Genomic DNA, 20,012 nt, shown 5'->3' on the forward strand with positions numbered 1-20,012 from the left:
GTACAGACTTGGTGACAGCAGGACACAAGCATGAAACCTGAGAAAACAAGGTGTGCTGTGCAGAGATGTTGCAAGATTTGGTGGCTAGAGTAGGTTCTCCCTTCCTCCAGTCTTCTGGATGTTGCTGCCACCACCTCCCACTTGGTCAGCTTCACAGATGGTCACCCCTCATCCTGGGTGGTGGCAACAGCCAGCAGGACGTCTCCTGTACCTTCGCACAGCTCTGAGATTCAGAAAGCTGCTTCAGACTCTGGAGAAAGCGTGTGAAGCCTGTTCAGCCTGTACAGAGAAGCTGACGTTGCCCCAAGGCAGGGAAGGGACACAGAAACCACCAAGTGATCTGGCCAGCCATGGGAAGAGTCACGGAAAGGAAGAAGTGAGCAGACTTCGCCCTGGTCTTTGGGCATCTGCAGTCGCTCTGAGGCTGTAAACCTCTCATGGCAGGAACTGTCATCTCCTATGAGGCACAGTGGGTGGTTTAGGCCACATAAAATACATGTAAATCCCAGTCCAGTCCAGACTGTAAAACTGGTTTAAAGTAAAAACAGATTCAGGCACTTCTCAGGCTGCAGGCAGACATAAGCTCTGGGATGTCGCAGCTGCCCCGGCCCCATGACACAGCTCCCCGTTCCGGTTAATGTGGTGGCCAGCTGGGGAAGAGCCAGCGGCAGCAGCACGGTGACGTCTGGCAGGGCAGTGACAGCTGGGGCAGGAATGGAAACCTCGGGCTGGCACCGCTCCCCGCACAGTGCTGCCCTGTCTGCCACATTTTCGGTTGAAGCCCGATGAAGACATGACCCCGTCTCAGCTGTCTGTCGCAGCTGCGATGCCAGGGATGCCCTCAGATATGCTGTCAGGCCAGGGCAGGCGCTGCAGGGACTTGCTAATCCCCTCCAGGAAAGTTCCTGCGGCTTATTTCAAATACCCAGTTTAAACTGGTTAATCCGAGCGGGTCGGTCTGTCTGGCGGGGCCGGCAGCGCGCTGACACATGCGCTGCTGTGGGTGAAGGTCTGCTTTCGCTCCGGGGCAGTGACGAGGAGCGGCTGGTTCTGCCTCTCCCCAGTCAGACCTCTGCCTGCAGCTCTGAAAGCCTTTCATCCGAGTCCTCTGCAGTGTTGGGCCGTTTCCCCTGCAGTTTTTAGTGCTTCTTCTCCTTCCTTAGTTTAAAACGGGACTTCTGTTGTTCGCCTGGTGAGACTAGTAAAAACCCAGGAGGATATTAATCTTAAATTTCCCCTTTACACCTTATTATACACCTGGGTAACGAAGTAATTTATCCTGAAGAAGCAGATGGGTTGAGAATGTCACCATTTCCAAATTCCACAGCACAACTAACAGATGCCATTTTAACCATGACCTGTGTTTTGCTGTAGCCCAGTTCATATCTCACTCGGGAGAAATTGGAGGAAGTTGTGCAGAGCGAAAGGGTGCAGCTCGGCTTTCCATTGTTTTCACTGCTCCTGCTCATACACAACACAGAAAACCAAGGGGGAAGTATCCTTTCACTGGGACTTACTCCCGTGCTCTTGTGAACCTGGAGTTCAATCAAGCATTGATAAAATGGAAACTGAACTGAGGGAACACTGAATGCATTGAGGGAAAGATGGTGCTTGGTGTGCAGTGCATGCGCTTCACGCTCGGCTAAAATTATTTTGCTTCTTCTGACTTGTTAACATTTAAGTAATTTCACTAGCATCTATATATAAATAACTTTACATGGCAAAAAACATCAACCTTGAATCTGCAACTCTTTCTTTGCTCAGGAAGATTCAGCTAAAACTGGGATTATTTTCATATAAATTTAATTAAACTTGGAAATAACTTTTTTTTTTGCCAGTCATATAATGTTAATTATCCTACATTCACATAATATATCTTATGTCAGCTGAAAGCCAGACCACTTTGTGGGCTGTTTGGAGGGTGTTGGTAAATTAACTGTGATTAGTTCCCTTCGTCCAGTTTAAGTTGCTTTTCCTGAGCTATGACTCCTCTCCTCCCTCCTAACTCTGTCTGTGACTCTTCCTCTCCTTCCTAACTCCTCTGCTGTTAATGCTCTCAGAGGAGTCATTAGACAGTCCCTGGGCCAGGTCCTGCTTGTATACTCATCCTAATTGCCAATTTTTGACAGTCACCTGACTTTTTATATGTAAGTGGCAAACTCCCTTCTGTGAGCCCCGTGGTGGGCTCAGCAGCCCCTGGCAGCGAGGCAGAGGGAAGAGATAGGGGCAAGTCTTCCTTGAACAACAGCAGGAAGATCTGCTAAAGCCTGTCTGTCAGGGCTGCCTGGGATTTACGTGCAGCGATACACAGTCTCTATACACATACCATTGTGCTCAGAAATGCCTCAGCCAAGGCCAAACGTTGCTTTGCTGAAGATCTTGATTCAAACCTTGAAACGGAGGCAGCTTGCCATGTACTAATAATGGATGACCCTCCTACTTACACATTTTTGTCGTACTTCTCTATCTGAATAGCTTCAGCTTCCAAGTGTGTGGAAGGCTTTGTTGTCGGATTAAAAACCTCGGTAGTCAAAGTCATCTTTCTTCCCTTTCATGGGCACCATTTACAGCTGCCTCATCTGTGTCTGACTCACCTGCTGCACCAGCGCATTGCTTTCAGGACAGTCCTGAGTATAGAGTCAGGTAGAGGTGGGAAATTTGGGAAGCTGCAGGCAGAAGTATGGATGCAGGTGGTGTTGTCTTAAGTGGAACTGCCCTTTCCACAGATAAATGAGTGATCCTGCTGTGTCTACGCAGCATTAGGCAGATCCAGTGTCCCACCTAATGGCCCCACTTGTCTGGTGCAGTCTGTGCATATTAAGTAGTCTTAGTGGTCACACAAAGATGGACTTCACAACATGTGTCCTTCAAGTCTGATATACCTGGGGTGCTTTGGACCTCCTGTGCAAGTGCTGGGTGGGTTGTTCAGACTATGCACAGTAAGTAAGTGTCATCAATGGGATCAGGATGCACCAGATTGCACACACAGTCGTGATGTAGGTTTCTTGAACAAAATATGTCCATCTGCTGCGGGCTTCCTTTTCAGTCCCCATATTGGTGCTCCCCGATGCATTTTGGTGCTGGTAATCATGTGGCCGTAGCGTGGGTTGAACCAGCTCAGTGGTGCAGCTTACTGTGGAGATACACAAGTACTAGTGCTGACACAGGAGAGGTGATGGGAGCAGGCAGGGGAGGGCAGGACTGCTCCTCTTGGCAGTAGCATGTGCTTAGATTGACATACTCCGACCATGACACCGCGTTCTCAGTGATTTGTCTGTGATTTTAGCATGTTGGGCAGCTCAGGCAAAATTATTGGTGGGGCTCATGCTTAGATGAAGCTGCACAAGACCTGAGGCCAGTGGACAAATTCCTCTGCTTCTGTCTGGTAAAGACAGCATAACCAGGATACTGGGACAACTGGTAGTTCTGATGGAGCTGGCCTGGCCACAGCGTGGGCTAATCCCTGCATGCAACAAGAAAGAACCAGGACCACCAAGACCACATGGCTGGGCCTATGGGGAGAGAGAAATTGCACCCGATTTGAGTAATGCATCTGCTAATTTTCTCCTAGTTAAAATTACCAAGCGGTCACAAGAAAAGGATCATACTGATCTTTCACAGCTGTAGCATAGTAAGTAAATACTCTTTTCTAGTAACATATCTGCTCCTTAACTCAGGAGGTGAATTCCTGGGTCCTGATGCTCAAGCCCTATTGATTCTCTGTCCCATCCTTCTGTGATAACCCCCAGATCTTTGTCTTTGAATGGGCCTTCACTTGACATTGACTGGCTCTGGGGGCTTGGAGGTATTGGGCTTCTCATCTAGCTACTACAATCTGCAAGCAATTAATCTTGGTCTGGACTGTACGGGGGCTCTGGTCTACTCTGTCTTCATAAATACTTCTCCTCCCTTGACCTTTTGGAATGATCATTCAGTCTGTAAAGTTTCACTTCGCTTCCTGTTGTATTCAATAAATTCCTTTGCTTAAAAAGTCTCTTGTTGATACGAACCATCTGGCATCTGGAGGGGAGGAGAAGACAAAGGAAAGACAAGTTGAGTGCTGGATTGCGGGTCAGAAGCCTCATCTGTAAAATCCTAACGTAGAAATATGCTGAAAAAGGAGGGAACAGGAGCAACAACTGGGAAAACGTCTGCTTCAGGCGGTTGTTTCCTGGCACGATGCCCAGCAGCCACCGCATCAGGCGGCTCAGACCGGGAGCTTGTTTTCGTTGCTGCATGCTAATTTGTTTTCTGGCCTGGGACGACATCTGGCTGACATGTTCCTTTCCACACCCCAGGAAAAGTGCGCTTCTTAGCTGGTTACTGCAGTACTTGGCATTAAAATACAGTGAATCAGGCTACAAAGTAGCACAGGTTTGGCTTAAAAATAATGAGGCTTAAGTACTGTTGAGCTTTGAGTTCTTTTTGTTTGCCTTCTGGCTTAGAAACCTTCAGAATACGTGATATGCATGTCTTCCTGCTTTTCAGCATGACTGTGCGTGCTCAGAAGTCACTTTAAAAATGGAAAAAAAAAACCCCAAACCAACAAAAACTACATAAGCAACAAAACAAACATAATACATCCTTACCTTTTTATTGAGAAGTCCAGAGTAAATTATTTGGGCTTTCAGAATAACGTCAGTTATCAGAAACTCAATTAAAAAAATAGGATAACTGGCAATATTCTTGCTAAGAAAGTAGAAGGGAGATAAGGGGACAAGAAAATCAGAGAAACAGGAAGGAAAACTTATTACCTTGAAAAGATGGCTTAAGCCCAGGAAGAAACAGGGGCCATGATGGTGTAACACTCACAGAGACGTCTCCAGATTTTGAGTGCTTTCCCTGTGTCTGGAAGGATTTCTTCCACCAGCAGAGAAGAAGTCCTAGGTGAACAGAATTCATGGTCTGGAAACAGACACCGCTGACTGTTACACTGATCTTCTACATCACCACACCAGCTTGTGTGCACCTACATCCACCAAGGTGGATCGAAGCACAAGGAATTTGTGCTTGGCTTCTTTCACATCCTTCTGGATTTCAACAGCAGCTTTGCATAACAATGTGCTTCAGTTTTCATTGATAACTTGTTGCAAATCTTCCTATCTACTGCTGAAAAATAGTTTTCATAAAACCTGGTATTTTTATACAACATGAAACTGAGGTACTGCATGCTGGCAGAGTTTAATTTACTGCCTGGGCTGCAGGCACGGGTCTTGTCGTCACATGTTAGTTCAACCTGACTTTTCCTGGCTGGGGAATTCTGCAGCAAACACAGCTACAAGTGTGAGGGCTACAGACCACTAATTTCTTTTTTGGTCTGTGTGCGTTTATTACTTCACAACACAGTAATAAAACTTTCTGGGTTTAGCTCTTACAGGTAAGATGAACAAGCTTAGGTGAAATATTTCCATTCCAACTACAGCAAGAATATAATTCAGTACCAACGACAAGTTAGCACTATAAATATATTAAAATCTGACTGCCTAGGAGTTAAAAATGTACTGTAAGAAGAGTGGAATGGTTTCCCTTGAGAGTGGGGCCGCACACCTAGCAGCTGCTCTGATACCACTTATCAGTGTCTCCTGGTTGATATTTACTTAAATATTGACTCATTCATGAGGCTAATTAAGCACTGTAGCAGGTTGCCCAGAAATACCGTGTGCTCTTCACCACTGATGTTTATAAGCCTAGGTAGAGCCCTGTCCTTGAGGAGCAGGAGGAGGTTGGACTAGAGGCTTCCCAAGGCCCCTCCGAGTGTCCCTGCAATGCTGTGACTCCAGGCCTCTCAGGCATGGATATCAGATTTTAAGATTTTTCCATGGATTTTCCAGTCTGTAAAAGCTTATCCCAGCCTCTTCATCCCTCCATAATTCTTGTAAAAAGGAGAAAACCCCATGCCACTGAAAAGCAGTAAAACAGGCTGTGTTTGTGAGGTTTTCATGAGTGCCGAGTACAGATATTAGTATTTTGCTCTTCTACTTTGGAGGAGCCTGTAAGGGTAGAGAAGCAGCAAAGAGGGGAAGAAATATAAGGGCATGTTTTATTTGGTAAGGTGACAGCTGGAGATGTGGCCTCCGTGTTGGAACAGGAGCACAGTCCAAAGACAATTAACTGGCAAACAGAATATTGCCTGGCGTGGTAGTTCCTCGGAGCCCAGCGCGGAGCAGTGACTCCTGTCTTACAAAAGCAGCAGGCAGGGTCATGCAGTTGGCTTAAATAGATGCAATGTCATTTTCTTTTACAAACTCATTTTGGAGACCTGTTATCTAAGGCCTCTGAGAAGACCATCAGGTGCTTTGGTGTGAAATGCATGGGACAGATGTGTGTGGTCGTACTCTTCTTATAATTTTGGGAGCTTCTCTGCTAGAAACCCTGTCTGAATGCCAGTGTTGGCTTTGGACTTTTTCCAGTTTGCTTCTCTGGGCATTGCCACATGCCCAGCCTTTTCCTTCCTCAGGCAGTGCCCAAGTAGGATGGTTCCGCCACCAGTTCCTATTCCCCAGACACTCCCTTGGTGTTACCAGGGAGTGGTAGGGGCCTGGGAATGTCTCTTCGGGATTGTGGGAAGAAGGACTCATTGCTGCTGATATGCTTGCCACAGCCTGGCGGTCTCGCTGCACCTTCACAGAACACTTTTGCTCATGGCTAATGTATTAATGGCTTCTAGAGTCCCTGCTTCTTTCTCTTGGATTAGGGGCTTTAGCTGCTCAGAGCCTTCAACCCAGTAATCCATAATCTCATCAGATTTTAGTATGCTCAGAGCAGACGCTATCTAGGATGGCCTAAATCTGATATCCTGTTCCTTTAGGGACCATCAATTTTCCCTGTTCTGTCACCTTTGAAGATGGTCATGAGTCTCCTATTGCATGACCATAGCTCACCAGTGCTACATTGAGTATTGTCTCAGAGTCGTTTTTTCAGTAGCCTCATTAACCTCTGGTCTTCCAACAGGAGCAATTTGGAGGAATGCTGGCTGGTTATGCTTATCTTCTGGTACAGGGGTTTGACTTAAGCTACCTAACTTTTCCATTCTTTCTGATGCCTGCTACTTGTGCTCTTCCATCCCTCCATTTCATGCTCTCAAACACCACTTAGGGCCTTGATACAGGCCCTGCTGCCCAGTTTATGCTGGAGGTGAGAGTGGATCTTAAAGGCTGTGGGATTTAGGAAGGACTCTTTGGCATGGCAATAGGGGACTCTCTTCTTCAGGGCTCGCATTCAGCTCTCCCGGTCCTGATTCCTCTTTTCTGCTATGCCTTCCTACAATTCACATTGCTCTGTGGGTGGGCTCAACCCCTGCACTATTTCTGTAGTTTTGGTGTCCTGTCTGTTTCTCAGAGGTGGTCTGCACCCTGCTGAGTCATCATGTTCCTTGGGGAGTGGGGCTCTGTGTCCAAATTATTCTGCTCTGCAGGATTTAGATTTTCAGATATGATCAACAGATTATTTATTTCTAGCTAAGGAGCTAGCCATCATGAAAGCATCCCCCAGCCTTTTCAGGTGATGGAAAGTCGTCCTGCTGGTTACTTCATGTTAAGCTGTATAATCACAGCAGACCATCCCTTTCCTTCAAACCAGCTTTAAGCATCATGTTTTCTGGGTAAGGGATTCAATGGATTGGACAGAACATCTGAGTAGGGAAAAACAGGGAGAAAAGGAGGGAAAGGGAAGCAAACAGTGGGTATTAACAGCTCTTGGGAAAGGGGGTATAGGAATGCACTGAGTCCCAGAAGAAGACGTGTTTCTGGAACAATGATTTTCAGTCTGAGGATGCGCAGGTGGCTTTTAGGAGATATACAAAAGATCACTTGTTGAAAATAAGTTCCATATTCTGTAGGGTCATGTGTGTATATGAAATCTGGGAAGGGATCTCAAAAATTTGTGTGGGATCCACAAACTGGAAAAAGTAGAAGGCTGCTAAATATTCTTTAATAAAGTGATGCGACTACAGTGAAATGAGAGAGAAGCTGTATATACCATCACTGCAAGTCTGAATTAGTCATACGCCAAGAGGGAAGACAATGTCATCATCACCCACGTGCTCCTTGTGAGGGTAGAGAATTAGCGTCTGTCCTATCTGGGAAATGCAGGAACCTGTCCCTGGGAAGCACTGGGCTGTACAGCTCTGGAAAACGCTTTTAAAACATTAGGCAAAGTTCTCATCCACATGTACAGAGATGAAGCTAATGTTCTCTTCAGTCTTTAGAAATTCAAATATAAGTGTAGAAATTCTCAAATTTGATAGTTGTCCAGTGCGGGTTAATGCACTGACGGTTTTGCCTCTTGATTTTTGCCCTGCTCCTGGGAGGCACAGGAGGTTATGTGTCCGCTGGTTGTGTTACTTCATCTCTGTGAACCCAAATGCACAGCTGCCCTTTGGGTGGCCCGCTGCCGCAGCGGCTGGCCGTTAGGTGGCAGCACAGATATACTCAATAGCCATCGCTGCCCGGGGCTGCTCCACCGAAACCCCGCCATTGCGCTCAGCATCCCCAGCGTATCTTGTGGCTGAAGAATTTTCACATTACTTAACGCAAAATTAATTAAAATTTGTAAATGGGGAATTTCGTATTATATTACAGCAGATTAAAAAAAACAACACAACAACAACCAACCAAACAACCCACAACATAAAACCCCACAGCAGTGACATGTATTAAGCTGGAAGCTCTTTCAGAATTTCTGAATGATTGTATTCCTTATCCTTCTGAAGCATACATGGAATTCAGCTATACTGACTAAACCAGCTCCTTCCTTGATGCCAGATATAGCAGCTGATAGCCTAAAAGCTCTTCCAGAAAACTTCCTTGTTTTGATGCCACCGACCACCTCAGCTCATTGCCTGAAGCATGTAACATTTTACATTATTTTCAATTGCCATTTGAGAAACTCAACAAATACAGCAAGTGCTTAATTGAGCCTCAGAATATTCCAGTGGCACTACAACTAATTTCATTTTATTAATGGAAAAAAAAATGAAGCAAACAGAGAGGACTCTCACCTAGCTCATTACTAATTTTGCAGTGTGTTGGCATAAAGCCAGATAAAGGAGAATCAAGGTGCTAATTGCATGCCTGTAAGCCTAATATTTGTGCTGACATCCCAGTGCTTTACCTGGTACATTGCAAGAAGGCCATGTTTGAGAATCGTCAAAGTAATGAGGTGCCTGATCTTCTCTACGGCAGAGCCAAACTTATACCTTTCTATGTTAAAACCCGAAGGCCAGATCCTAAGTCTGTATAACTGGTAATGTAACTGACATTCCAGAGCATCTTCTGGAGTTAAACTGATAGGATTACTACATGTTTAAAAAAAAAACAATCCCACGAAGAGACATCAGTCTAGCATATAGGATTTTGGCAACCTTTATTTCAGTTTTTTCCCTACGAAAAAGCAAGGTAATAGATTAAAAATTATTATTAACAATTATGAATACATAATTCATTTTCCTTATTAACAGTTCTTACAGCTATATTGGGCTAATATAAAGCTAACTTGTGCTTGACAAAACCAGGAGTAATAATCCATATTGTTACGCTAATTTGAAACCAGTTTGTGGAGGTAAATTCCCCAGCCCCAGCTCCTAGCTTTTTGGAGCATCTTTCCTTCCAGGCTGTTTTCCCAGGTGACTGAGCTGATGTTCAAACTTGGAGGCTGGTCTTACACCAGTGGTCTTGGGAAATGTTTTGCAGCAATTTTTGGAACCGCTTCAAAAGGAGGGGAGCTTTTTAGTGTCTCGGAGGCCATTAGGGGCCACAACTCCTCCTGGGAGCTGGTGAGCACAGTGTGCCTGCTTACACTTTATTCCCCAGAAATTTCTCTCTTGCACAGGCAATACTTCCCTTGTCACCTTGTGAAGTGGAAAAGCTATGTAACTGCCCACAGCGGTGTTACAAGACTATCTCAAAGAAGGGAAGGATATAGTAGTTTACTTTTTAAAATGCAAAAGGCATTTCAGAAGGCAGTATGAAGTAACACAAAGCAAAAATTTAAGAGAGGCATATGGGTAATAGAAAGTGTCACGGCAGTATCTGATCACTGCAAGCCTTGGCTTTTTGTATTTGGCAGCATGGGACTAACGTTGTTTGATATAAAGGGTAGAGCATGAATTTTTAAAGTACATATTCTACTTTCTGCAGAATTTTGAGTCTTCCATGAAAGTCTGTTCTCAAAATATTAATGTAAGCCAGTGAGGATCACAGATCAAGGTGGAATGGCTGCAATGCGTGCAGGTACTGCACGCTACTCCAACAGCAGACAAAGATGCTCCCTTCTGCACAGAGCTCCTTGGAAAGGAGAAATGTGTAAACCACTAGGGTTTAGCACATGGGGAAAAAACCTATGTTGCTTTCTGGCACTGCCTGAGAAGCTACTCAGCATATGGCTGGCTTTCCAATGTATAAACTAGTCAGGACAAATGTGGTGTTGTGGTGTTTTGGTTTTTTTTTTTGTTTGTTTTGGTTTTGTTTTTTTTAATTTAATTTTTCTAGTTCTTACTGCATTTCAAATCCTCAGAATATCAGCTGAAACTACTAAAACTTTTAAATGTTTGAAGGACATCAGACTAGAGTGAAAATGGACAGAAAGCTGCTGGGCCCAGCATTACCTTTTCCTACCTAGAAGAGGGGAAGCTGGATGGTGTGAGGGAAGCTGATCCATTATCAAAATATAGCAGATTTGCCTGGGAGTTTGGGAATAATTAGACCCTGGTCACAATCATTTCTAGATCATCACCAAACACGGATACCGCTGCATCAGCATCACGGAGGCAAATCCAGCGTCTATTTGACAAGAAAGTACTTACCTCTTGTTGGTGCAAACTCTGGGATGATGCACATCTGGGACAGCCCCTGACAGCTCCAGTGTAACTTCATGTAGTGAAATTAGGGGGAATCAGTTCCTGAGCTTTACTGTGTCCACTTGAGATATTTAGGAATAACTGAAAGGCATTGCCTATAAAAATGAACAGGACTTCAGCATCCTACAAACCTGGCAGTTCTCTATTTAACTATAATTAATTCCTAAATAATTTGCACTTTTCTCTTACTATAAACTAAGTTTTATAAAAAAAAAAAGTGATCAGGAACTTTATATTGTTGCCTATATATGTGTGTATATATATATATATAGTCAGGTTTGAGAGGGTGGAGATGACTTAGCAACAAAGTTCTTACACTGTGAATTTGATCCATGCATGCAAATCCCTGCATACATTAAGGCATCAGATTTTCCTTGGACTTTACATACCTCAGGGATCTGTGTAGGTACAAGTGTATAGGAGGTGGCCAGGCTTGTGTTTAGGAGGAGGACAGTAATCCCAATAACAGCAGCTGTTACCACAGATGAGCTGGAGAAAAGCACTATAACACTTTATTTTAGTATGCTACAAAATTCATTGTTGAACTTTATTAGGTACTTTAATACCAAGCATACTTTAAAGTAACAAAAATTATTGTTGTTATTACTTTTTACAGAAAATCAAGTATTTCAACAGTTTTCTTTACAGTTTGTTGACTTAAAAAAAATTACAGTTGACAAGTTACAATGGAGTGGGATGGGAAAGCGGTAACATTTAAAAAGGTAAAACATACTGTTCATACTGAGTCAACATTTAGTGATGTACATCCTGGTATGTCTTTCCTTCTGACTGTGTACATATTCACTGAGCTGCCCTGGCAGGGTTGCAAGGTCTTGTGATGACACTTTTTTTGCAACGTTTGTGTATATTTAGAAAGGGATTTTACATTACACAGTCACCATGACGCAAAACTTAGTGTCCGTAATAAAATAATACCATACAGAGAAACCCTGTTTCAGTGATTTCTGTTGCAGCAAAAGTGCCATGACTGCAATAATGTGGAATAGAGGTAAACCTAAGGAGCAAATGAAGAGGGTGATAAGATAGCACATCCAGATAGCAAACCCTTTCACAGGCTTTTGAGGTGAGAGTGTGGCAGTGAATGAAGACAGGCTTCACTGAGACGTGATTTAACAGGGACTCCTGAAGGCATCTGGCCCTTAAGGATGTGCATTTTCCAGCTGACACTGGCTGGACTAATGACAGATTTAAAAACCTGTCTGAAGTGGGACCTTAATGAGTTTATGAAGCCTCATGTGTAAACTACTTCCACCCCCTTTAGGTCAGTAGCAGGTACTGGGAATATGTTTATGGTGGCTGATAATTTGGATGGGGTTTCTGACCAGCTCTAACACTGGTGTTGTAGAAGTCAGGGGAGTCTCCTAGACACAGTGACAAGGACAGACTTGTATTAAAACAACGTATTTGTTTAAAAAATGCTGCCCAGATTCACACATAAGTTTAATTGGTAGATACCCATATCAGTGTTCAGTCTCTAAGACAAGCAGTGCCACACTGGGACCTTGGTAGCTAGGTAGAAGAGTCATCTAGTTCCCTGTATTTATTTATTGACAGTTTGCTTAAAGATAATTTTTTTTGTTCAAAAATAAAATAAATTTTCTGAGATTCATGCACTAAAATCTGGAATAATTTGTACTGTACAGCCAATGGTTAAAGAACAGTTTTAACTCATATTTTGCTCATGTCTTCAGCATATTGTGTTATTTGGGATCAACATTAGCATTGAATTATTATTTTAGCCATTTTCCTCACAAGCCAAAGAATGAAGCAACAGGCTTAAAAAAATCTGAAGAAAATAGCGTTGCAGGGTCCGTTTGGGCTGGATTCAGCTGCAATACGCAGAAGAGGGCAGAAAAAATGTGGGGAGCAGCGTGCTCCTGCCCAGTCTTGAGCCAGGAGGAGACCCATGCCACGCTGGGAGGTATCGGAGTGGAGCAGAGGACCTGGGGTCCCTGCTTCCCTCCGTTGCTCTGTGCCTGGCACTTGGCATCCAGGCCTTTTGCTGTGGGGTCTTTCTTGAAAACTCTCGGCCTCCCCCTGTTTTGCTGCTCAGGGGCTTCTGGAAATGAGGCTGTCCTCTGGGGAGCAACCCACCGAGCCCTGCAAAGGGAAGCACCAGCCCCACCGGTGCTCCAGGGCTCTGTGCACCCAGACCTCACATAGCTATTTGCAGTGTGTATTTGCTTATGAGTCTCTTCATTTATGTATTGAATTTAAGGCCTAAAGGGATCCTTGGATCACCTCGCCTGATTGGCATTAGCACGGACCAGAGGGTGTCACTCAGCGGTTAGATGGCAGAACAAGGGAAAAAAACAGAAATGCCCTTGCAGTGAGCAGCTCTGTATTATATTTAAGGGGTAAATTACTTTCTCCTATTAAAAAAAGAAATCGAGTGCTTTTATTTTGTCACTTCAAAAACTAACAATTCTATGTGCCTTGGGAAATTATAGTACTATGATATTCAGTCAGACATACCTTACAGTTTATATGCTTCATAGAACTAGAATATAGGTCAGAAATAATTTTTCAGTGTTAAGTTTGTTACAGACATAGATTAATTGGAACACATATGCAGTAAAAATTGAGAAGCTTTACAGTTTTAGTCAACTTATTATACAGTGAAGTAAATGAAGTGCAGCAATGTAGCAGTAGAAGTTATGCTTTTTCCACTAGGTGATGGAAACATTCAGTCTATTTATAAATGCTAATTTAAGAGAGATGTTCTATCAGCTTCTTGGCTACTGGTATAGGAATAGCCTGGAGTTAACTGCCTCTCTACTGTGAAAGGTTTTAAAGCTTTTTGCTTTCCATCAGAATAAAAAAAATGACATTTACAAACCTCTTCAATGCATATATATTACATATGTTTATCTAGCAACAACTACACCCCTTTTAATTTATTCCCCAAATGTGACTTTTCATGCATGTCTTCTGGATGCTGTATTCAGCAACAGTTTCTAATGAGCTGGTGTGTAATCCATGATTGCATTTCTCTTCTGAAAATCACTTCCATGTCTGGTTGATCTACGTTTAGAAGGTGGTGCTTACCCATCACGCGTTTTTGCACTCATCAGCGTTCTTCTCTGTTAGAGGCCCTTTCCCAAGCTTCTTCTCATTTTAATGTTGATGTACAAAAGCTGTTATTCGTTTTGTTTTGTGCTCATTCTAGTGAGGATTGGCTTAGTAGGACTGTGCAAAACAGAGAGAAGAAAGAAGCTGGTTTACTGCCAGCAAACATAAAGTTGTTCATGCTGTGCTTGGCTCAGGGCAAGACTCTGATCAATATTCTAATACACTTCATTATTTGCATTTCCATTTATCATGAAAAATGACAAGTTTAATCTTCAGATACGACAAAGATTTGTAATCTGGAATTCTTAAAAATCAGGTTTCATCAGCTATTTGACACGAGAAGTCAAAAATAATGAGATTATTTCATCTAAAGTTTGAACAATATGAAAATAAAGCTACAATGTGTGTGGGGCAAGAACGACATTTGCTACGTGAGTACCATGAATTGAGTTAAAATCCTGACATTTCCTGTTCCATATTAATAACTTCTTTCATTTTGCTGACCACACAATCCACATTTGTAAACAGCATGAAATAACACCTTGTGTTACTTTTCGCAGGAGCAGACCCCAATGAGGACAGAGATGTTTTCAATGCAAACGCTTCCTTAAAAACTAATTTTCACCCATCCAGTTTCCATGTACCGTAAACAGGCGCGTACGCAGGAGAGTGGACACCGGCTGCGGTGGCACTGCAAACGGGGCGACCAAGGCTCCCCTCTCCTCACTGGAGGTCACTGTCCATAAGTTGGTGCCGCAGAGGGCAATGCACCGGAACAGGAGCTTAATGAGAACGTATATGTGCAAGTACCTATGTATACAGAAATGTAAAAACCTGACTGGTCCAGCGTTTGGCATTGATCAGAAGGCTTTTGCACCAAATGACATCTTCAAATTCACCATTAGCTGAACTCTCCTGGATCACTCAGACCAAACGGTGAAGTCATTTGGCAGGCAGCCTCCCCGCTGTGTCCTGTGAAAGGCTCCCTGGTCAGAGGTCCCACAAGCCCGAAGACTGGGGGAGAACACAGCCACCCTCATCACAACCCCACTGCCTTCATCGTAATGCAGAGGCCTCTGCAGGAGACTGCTGGAATGCAGAACTCAGGGGAAATCACAATAAGAATGAATTTCATTGTGAAATGGTGGTGAACTAAGAGTTTCAGCACTAGAAACTCTTAAAAATGTTACTGTAAGAAGACTGAAATATTGAATCCCCCCCCTCCGTTAGATGGAGCAGTCACCTTCTCCCATTCCCACCAATTCCTCACCCGCCTTGACACTCACGGTCACCTTGTCCTTCTGCTGATTCACTTGCAGATGTCAGGGAAAGTGACACCCCAGAGCAGGATGCCCAGACCTGAGAGCTCAGGATGGTGGTACCATGACCCAAGGAGCGCACTGGTGGCTAATCCTTCTGCCACGGACCCTGGATGCCTGCTTCCCCCATCAACTTCCAACAAATCGACGCTTTACAAGCAAAGTTTGTTTTAGAAAAAAATTCCTGACTTGTTATGGCCCACAAGCATTCAGCACGTATCTGTAGTCCACATACATTTTACAAAGAAGGCACTTTTAATTGATGCTGCTGAGATTAGAAAGTAGCAAATAAGCTATGCGAGAAACAGAAGGTGAGCTAAGGGGGGCCCTGCAGAACACAAATGGATCAGTTTTGCTTTCATCAGGAAATGAATATGCAGTATGGCATTGACTGTGGTAAAAACACTTTTATGACACAAGTATGTAATAGGGATGGTAGTTTCCAACTGAAAAGAAAACTCGCCACTGAGAGCTCCATGAGCTTTCTTTATCCTTTTGAAATGTGGCAAAAATGAAGGACAAAGAATGGATGAGAAATGCACATATTTGTGATAAATATAATCTATTAAAAATGGTCTGTTGGGAATTTTGGTGCATTTTATTAATATGATTACTAATTTAATTGATATGGTAATTATTAATATAGGTAAGTAGTGCTACTCAATAAAAGAAAGAAAAAGTGCTTAAGCCTCCAATCTGTGTATTTGCTAAGTGAGATATTTTGTGAGCCTCTTAAACAATGGTTGGTGAGACTGAAATCCAGGGAAAGCCAAAGTTGCATGGTGAGGAGCACGTGCCCTGATACTCCTAGGAACAATTTATAGTTAATAGAACTGAATGAGCCATTTCTTTCAATTATTTTTAATCATAATCTCAAGTACCTGTGTTATTCAAATCCTTAACAGTGCTTACTGGATTTCCAGTGGTACTCAGTGTTTCAGTTGTAACATACTAAAACCTCTTGGTTTTTTTGACAAATTTGCACACAGGTGTTGTACACATGGAAATGAAAATTAATAAATGCCAGAGATGCCTAGCTGATAAGGCAGAAATAAGTCATTCACATCCAACATCCCTCAGTCTGCTTTGTATCACATCATAGGCTTTTGACTCCTTGAAGTTTCTTTTCTCAGAGCTACTTTACAACCCTTTTCTAGTGCTGTTGCCTAGTAATCAGTTAATGAAAGCACTTTTCGTGAAAGCTGTATTACCCAAACCATCTAGGTGCTCTGCTGTTAAGTTCTCTATTTAAAGCCTTGAAAGGCTGCCTGTTGGGCTGACATCCTGACAACATGGTTATTATTGGTATTTGACCTGTTCAATTAGGGCAGTCTCTTCTGTTTGACTGCAGAGCTGGGGTACAGTCAACCTGGAGGCATTTGCAGCATTTTTGTGTTTATGTACATTAGCAGAGAGAGGCCATTGATAGTTCTTTGTTTTGAAGATGAATCATGGGAGACTTCCAGGTTGCTCCCTGCCAAGGTATAAAGCACGTACCAAATTTCAGATAGTCCCTTACCTGCTGTTACTGTAAAGGCAGTCAGATGGGTAGTAAATATACAGAAAAAGGCAGACCCTCTAGGTCTGAATACGCAGTCTCTCTGAAAGTCTTAACACTTTACACCATTAATTGTCACCAGCTATATTTATGCAACTTTCTTTACCATTTACTTGACTAGCACCTAGAAAATAACCTTTCCAAGAGTTAATCTTTTGTCGCTGTCTCCAAACACACACAAACACCAAACTAGAGAGCAACATTCATGGTGACACCACAGCTGGTGCTATTCTGAAACCACATCAGCTGGCAGAAACCCATGGGCTAATGAAGCACCAGAGATTTCTTCCCAGTGTCTCCACAGTATTCCTCTAGCCTAGAGAGTGACATTCTCTTCTCTTGAATGCTGGCGCTGGGTTTGGTGCGTGGGAGGAGATGAAGGAGGAGGGAAACATTGTGCTGAAGGTCTGCAATTGAAAACAGACTTCTGATGCACCCTGCATAACACTGCTGCCCAGGCAGTAGGCCAAAAATTTTGGACAAGTTCAGTTTTAATGAGGTGCTTGGAGTTTTCGCCTTTCTGCTTGTGAGCTGGGTCAGCCCTCATAACCACAGGTAGATGGTTTCGTTGTTTATGTTAGGGTTGGTGCAATGCTAAGTGTGTTAAAGCTCCACTTCTCGCTATTGCACCCCTAAATTCAAATAGCAACATACATTCAGGGCCTGGGCAACATCCAGATGCGTGTAATTAAAAGGCATGAAAGTAGGTAGATGCCCAGTTGCATGAGGCAACTCATGTTCCTGTCTTCTCTTATTTCTTAGGATATTCCCTTTACACATATAAAACCTATCTGAGTGGCTTGGAGGAATGATTTTGTTTTCCATGTGATGAGACAGGAATAATCCATATTCCCATTTGCCTCTGAATGTGTATTTCCACTTGCCCACCTGCCATGGGTGCCTTTTCCCCTCTTGATGCACTACATATCCTTTGCCCTGGCTTCATTGAGGGGTGCTTGTGGAGAGCCATCCTGGGGCAAATACTGTGCTCTCAATAAACAGCCATATGCCAACTCAGGTCCTCTCCAAACTCTTAAGAGCCCTGGTGATCCAAGCTGAAAGTCTACCATGTGTTTTGGAGATGCTGCCCACAGATCATCCTGGAAATAGCTGTGTGGCCAGGAGGTGGGTGAGTTGTGCTCCCTGGTCCCTACCCCTGCACTGCTGTTCAAACACAGTAGTGAGAGAACAAGGCTGCCTTATGGAGATGGAAGGAAGAATGGAGAGAAATTCCATAACTGTTTGGCTAGCAGCCCTCTTTCAGCGCTTTAATTGTTCAACATCTTCTCAAGACATGATAAATGACCTGCCCACACCAGCGCTGCCTGAGCACGTTTCCTTCTTCCTCCTGGCAAACCAGCGGACAGGATCCGGCAACTGTCTGCTCTGCTGTCACTCACAGCTACCAAAGGTGACCTGAGAGGGGAAGGGTTAAAGAGAGTCCACAGCAAACCTTGGGGAGTTAGGAAAACTTTACAAAACTTTGGGGTGGAAATTAGGTGATGGTTTGGTCTTTATGGCATTAGAGGAGAAGCTCGTCTCAGCAGAAGGGTGTGCGAGCTGGCTCTTCTGCCGCAGCACTTCCTTGCAATAAAATAGAATTGCATCACATAAAAACCGACAAGGTTTTAACTGATTGGGTATGCAAGCCCCGTGAAACCAGAGCTGTGTGGAATGGTGGGGCTTATTCTATCTGTCAGGTGGTATTTCATGCACCCTGTTAGTGGCAGCAGCTGAACTCCTGGGCACGGGCTGTAGGAAGTGTTTTAGGGCTGTAGGAAATGGTTTCAAGAGCATTCAAGAATTTTCTGGATGTCTGTCAAAGGTGGCCCAGGCTGTTTTGAGGGCAGGAGGCTCAGTTCATGCCTGCACAAGGGCATTTCTAGCATCTGGGAGGGCGGTTTCAGGGCTGCAAAGGTGGCGATGGTCCGAGTTAATCATGGAACAGACAGAATGCTCTATTATTGGACATCTTCCACAAAGAAACAGAAAAATTGCTGAAGGATCCAGTCAGATCAATTTTGCCAGGTTTCCAGTATCCCTGTATGACATACAGACGGACAGATATTTGCCATCAACAACTCATATACTGTCATTCACAAGAAAAAAACCCAGCGCTTTGGCAGACCTAAAGCTACACTCCTTGCACACTTCATGCTTCTCATGACTGCCCTGCTGTCTAGGTCCTGCTTTTCCCTGCCACACTCTGGCCAATTCTTGTAGTTTTAAAATCCAGTTTATTCTTACATTGTTTTTTCTGCCTTTTTCTGTTGCTCTGTGTGGAGACTGACACATGGCAGGAAGAAACGGCTGTCAGTTCAGAGGCTGTTTGGTTCTAGGCAGTTTGCTATGGGAGGAGAAGAGCGACACAGCAGGGAAATATTATCTTCTATGTTTTCTTTTATTTCTCCAGACAGAAAGTTTTTTGAAGCTGTTATGTGAGTAAGAAAAAGTCTTACTTTTTCTTGACAACTTGCGGTTGTCAAGACAAATCAATTAAAAAAAAAAAAAAAAAGGACTAAGCAATGAAGTCTGATCACCTTGTGTGGAGTAGGGAAAGGAGAGATTTATTTGGAAATTAGTTGTGTACTAGGACTGCCTTCATGGACGAGCAAATGGCTTTGCAGAAGGTGGGTCTAAGATTTCAACCCCAGCCTGGGAGGGGTCAGTAAAATAAGCTGAACAGCTTAAAGGCTCACCAGCCTGGGTGTAGGAATGCAAAGAGTGGGCCAGCCTGGTGGGAAGGCGTGAGCCAAGCTATGTGTGGCAGTCAGCTTGGCTGCTCTTGCCAGCGACACCATGCCTGGGGGAGCAGGTGAATTTCGACTGCAAACCCTGAGAACCAGGGTTAGAGCAGCCTAAAGAAGGCAGCACATCAGAGCCTGGCAATTTTCTTATTTCTGCAAGATCCTCCTTCAGCTGCACCTAAATATAACCTGGTGGCACTGACGGGCCCCGAAACGCCAAATCTGGGCAGGATTCAAGCTTCCCTGCCACCCTTCCTAATCCCTGGCTCAGGTGGCTTTCCTCTGGTTTGAATGTGGCTCCAAGAAGAGAACATATGTGTATGTGTTGGTGAGAAAGGCAGGAGGAGAGTGACAGGCAGAGGGAAGAGAGACCTATCCAAGGATGGAGCAAGTCATCATCCCCGTCATCTGCTGGCACCAGTCTGGGTTGATGGGAACAG

The 20,012-nt window shown here is 44.0% G+C and overlaps 1 protein-coding gene across 2 annotated transcripts in view; it reads right to left on the reverse strand.

Annotated features, from left to right (window-relative positions):
• Window positions 1-11,370: 11,370 nt before the first annotated feature.
• Window positions 11,371-20,012, reverse strand: part of LHFPL3 (LHFPL tetraspan subfamily member 3) — a 252,260-nt gene continuing 243,618 nt past the window's right edge. For both annotated transcript variants that reach the window (XM_055807463.1, XM_027795450.2), the window contains one exon: window positions 11,371-14,065. In XM_055807463.1, the coding sequence (XP_055663438.1) occupies window positions 14,037-14,065 (29 nt within the window). In that variant the 3' untranslated portion in view covers window positions 11,371-14,036. The remainder of the gene's footprint in view (window positions 14,066-20,012) is intronic.

Source organism: Falco peregrinus, chromosome 6 (genome assembly GCF_023634155.1).
Source record: "Falco peregrinus isolate bFalPer1 chromosome 6, bFalPer1.pri, whole genome shotgun sequence".
NCBI lineage: Eukaryota > Metazoa > Chordata > Aves > Falconiformes > Falconidae > Falco > Falco peregrinus.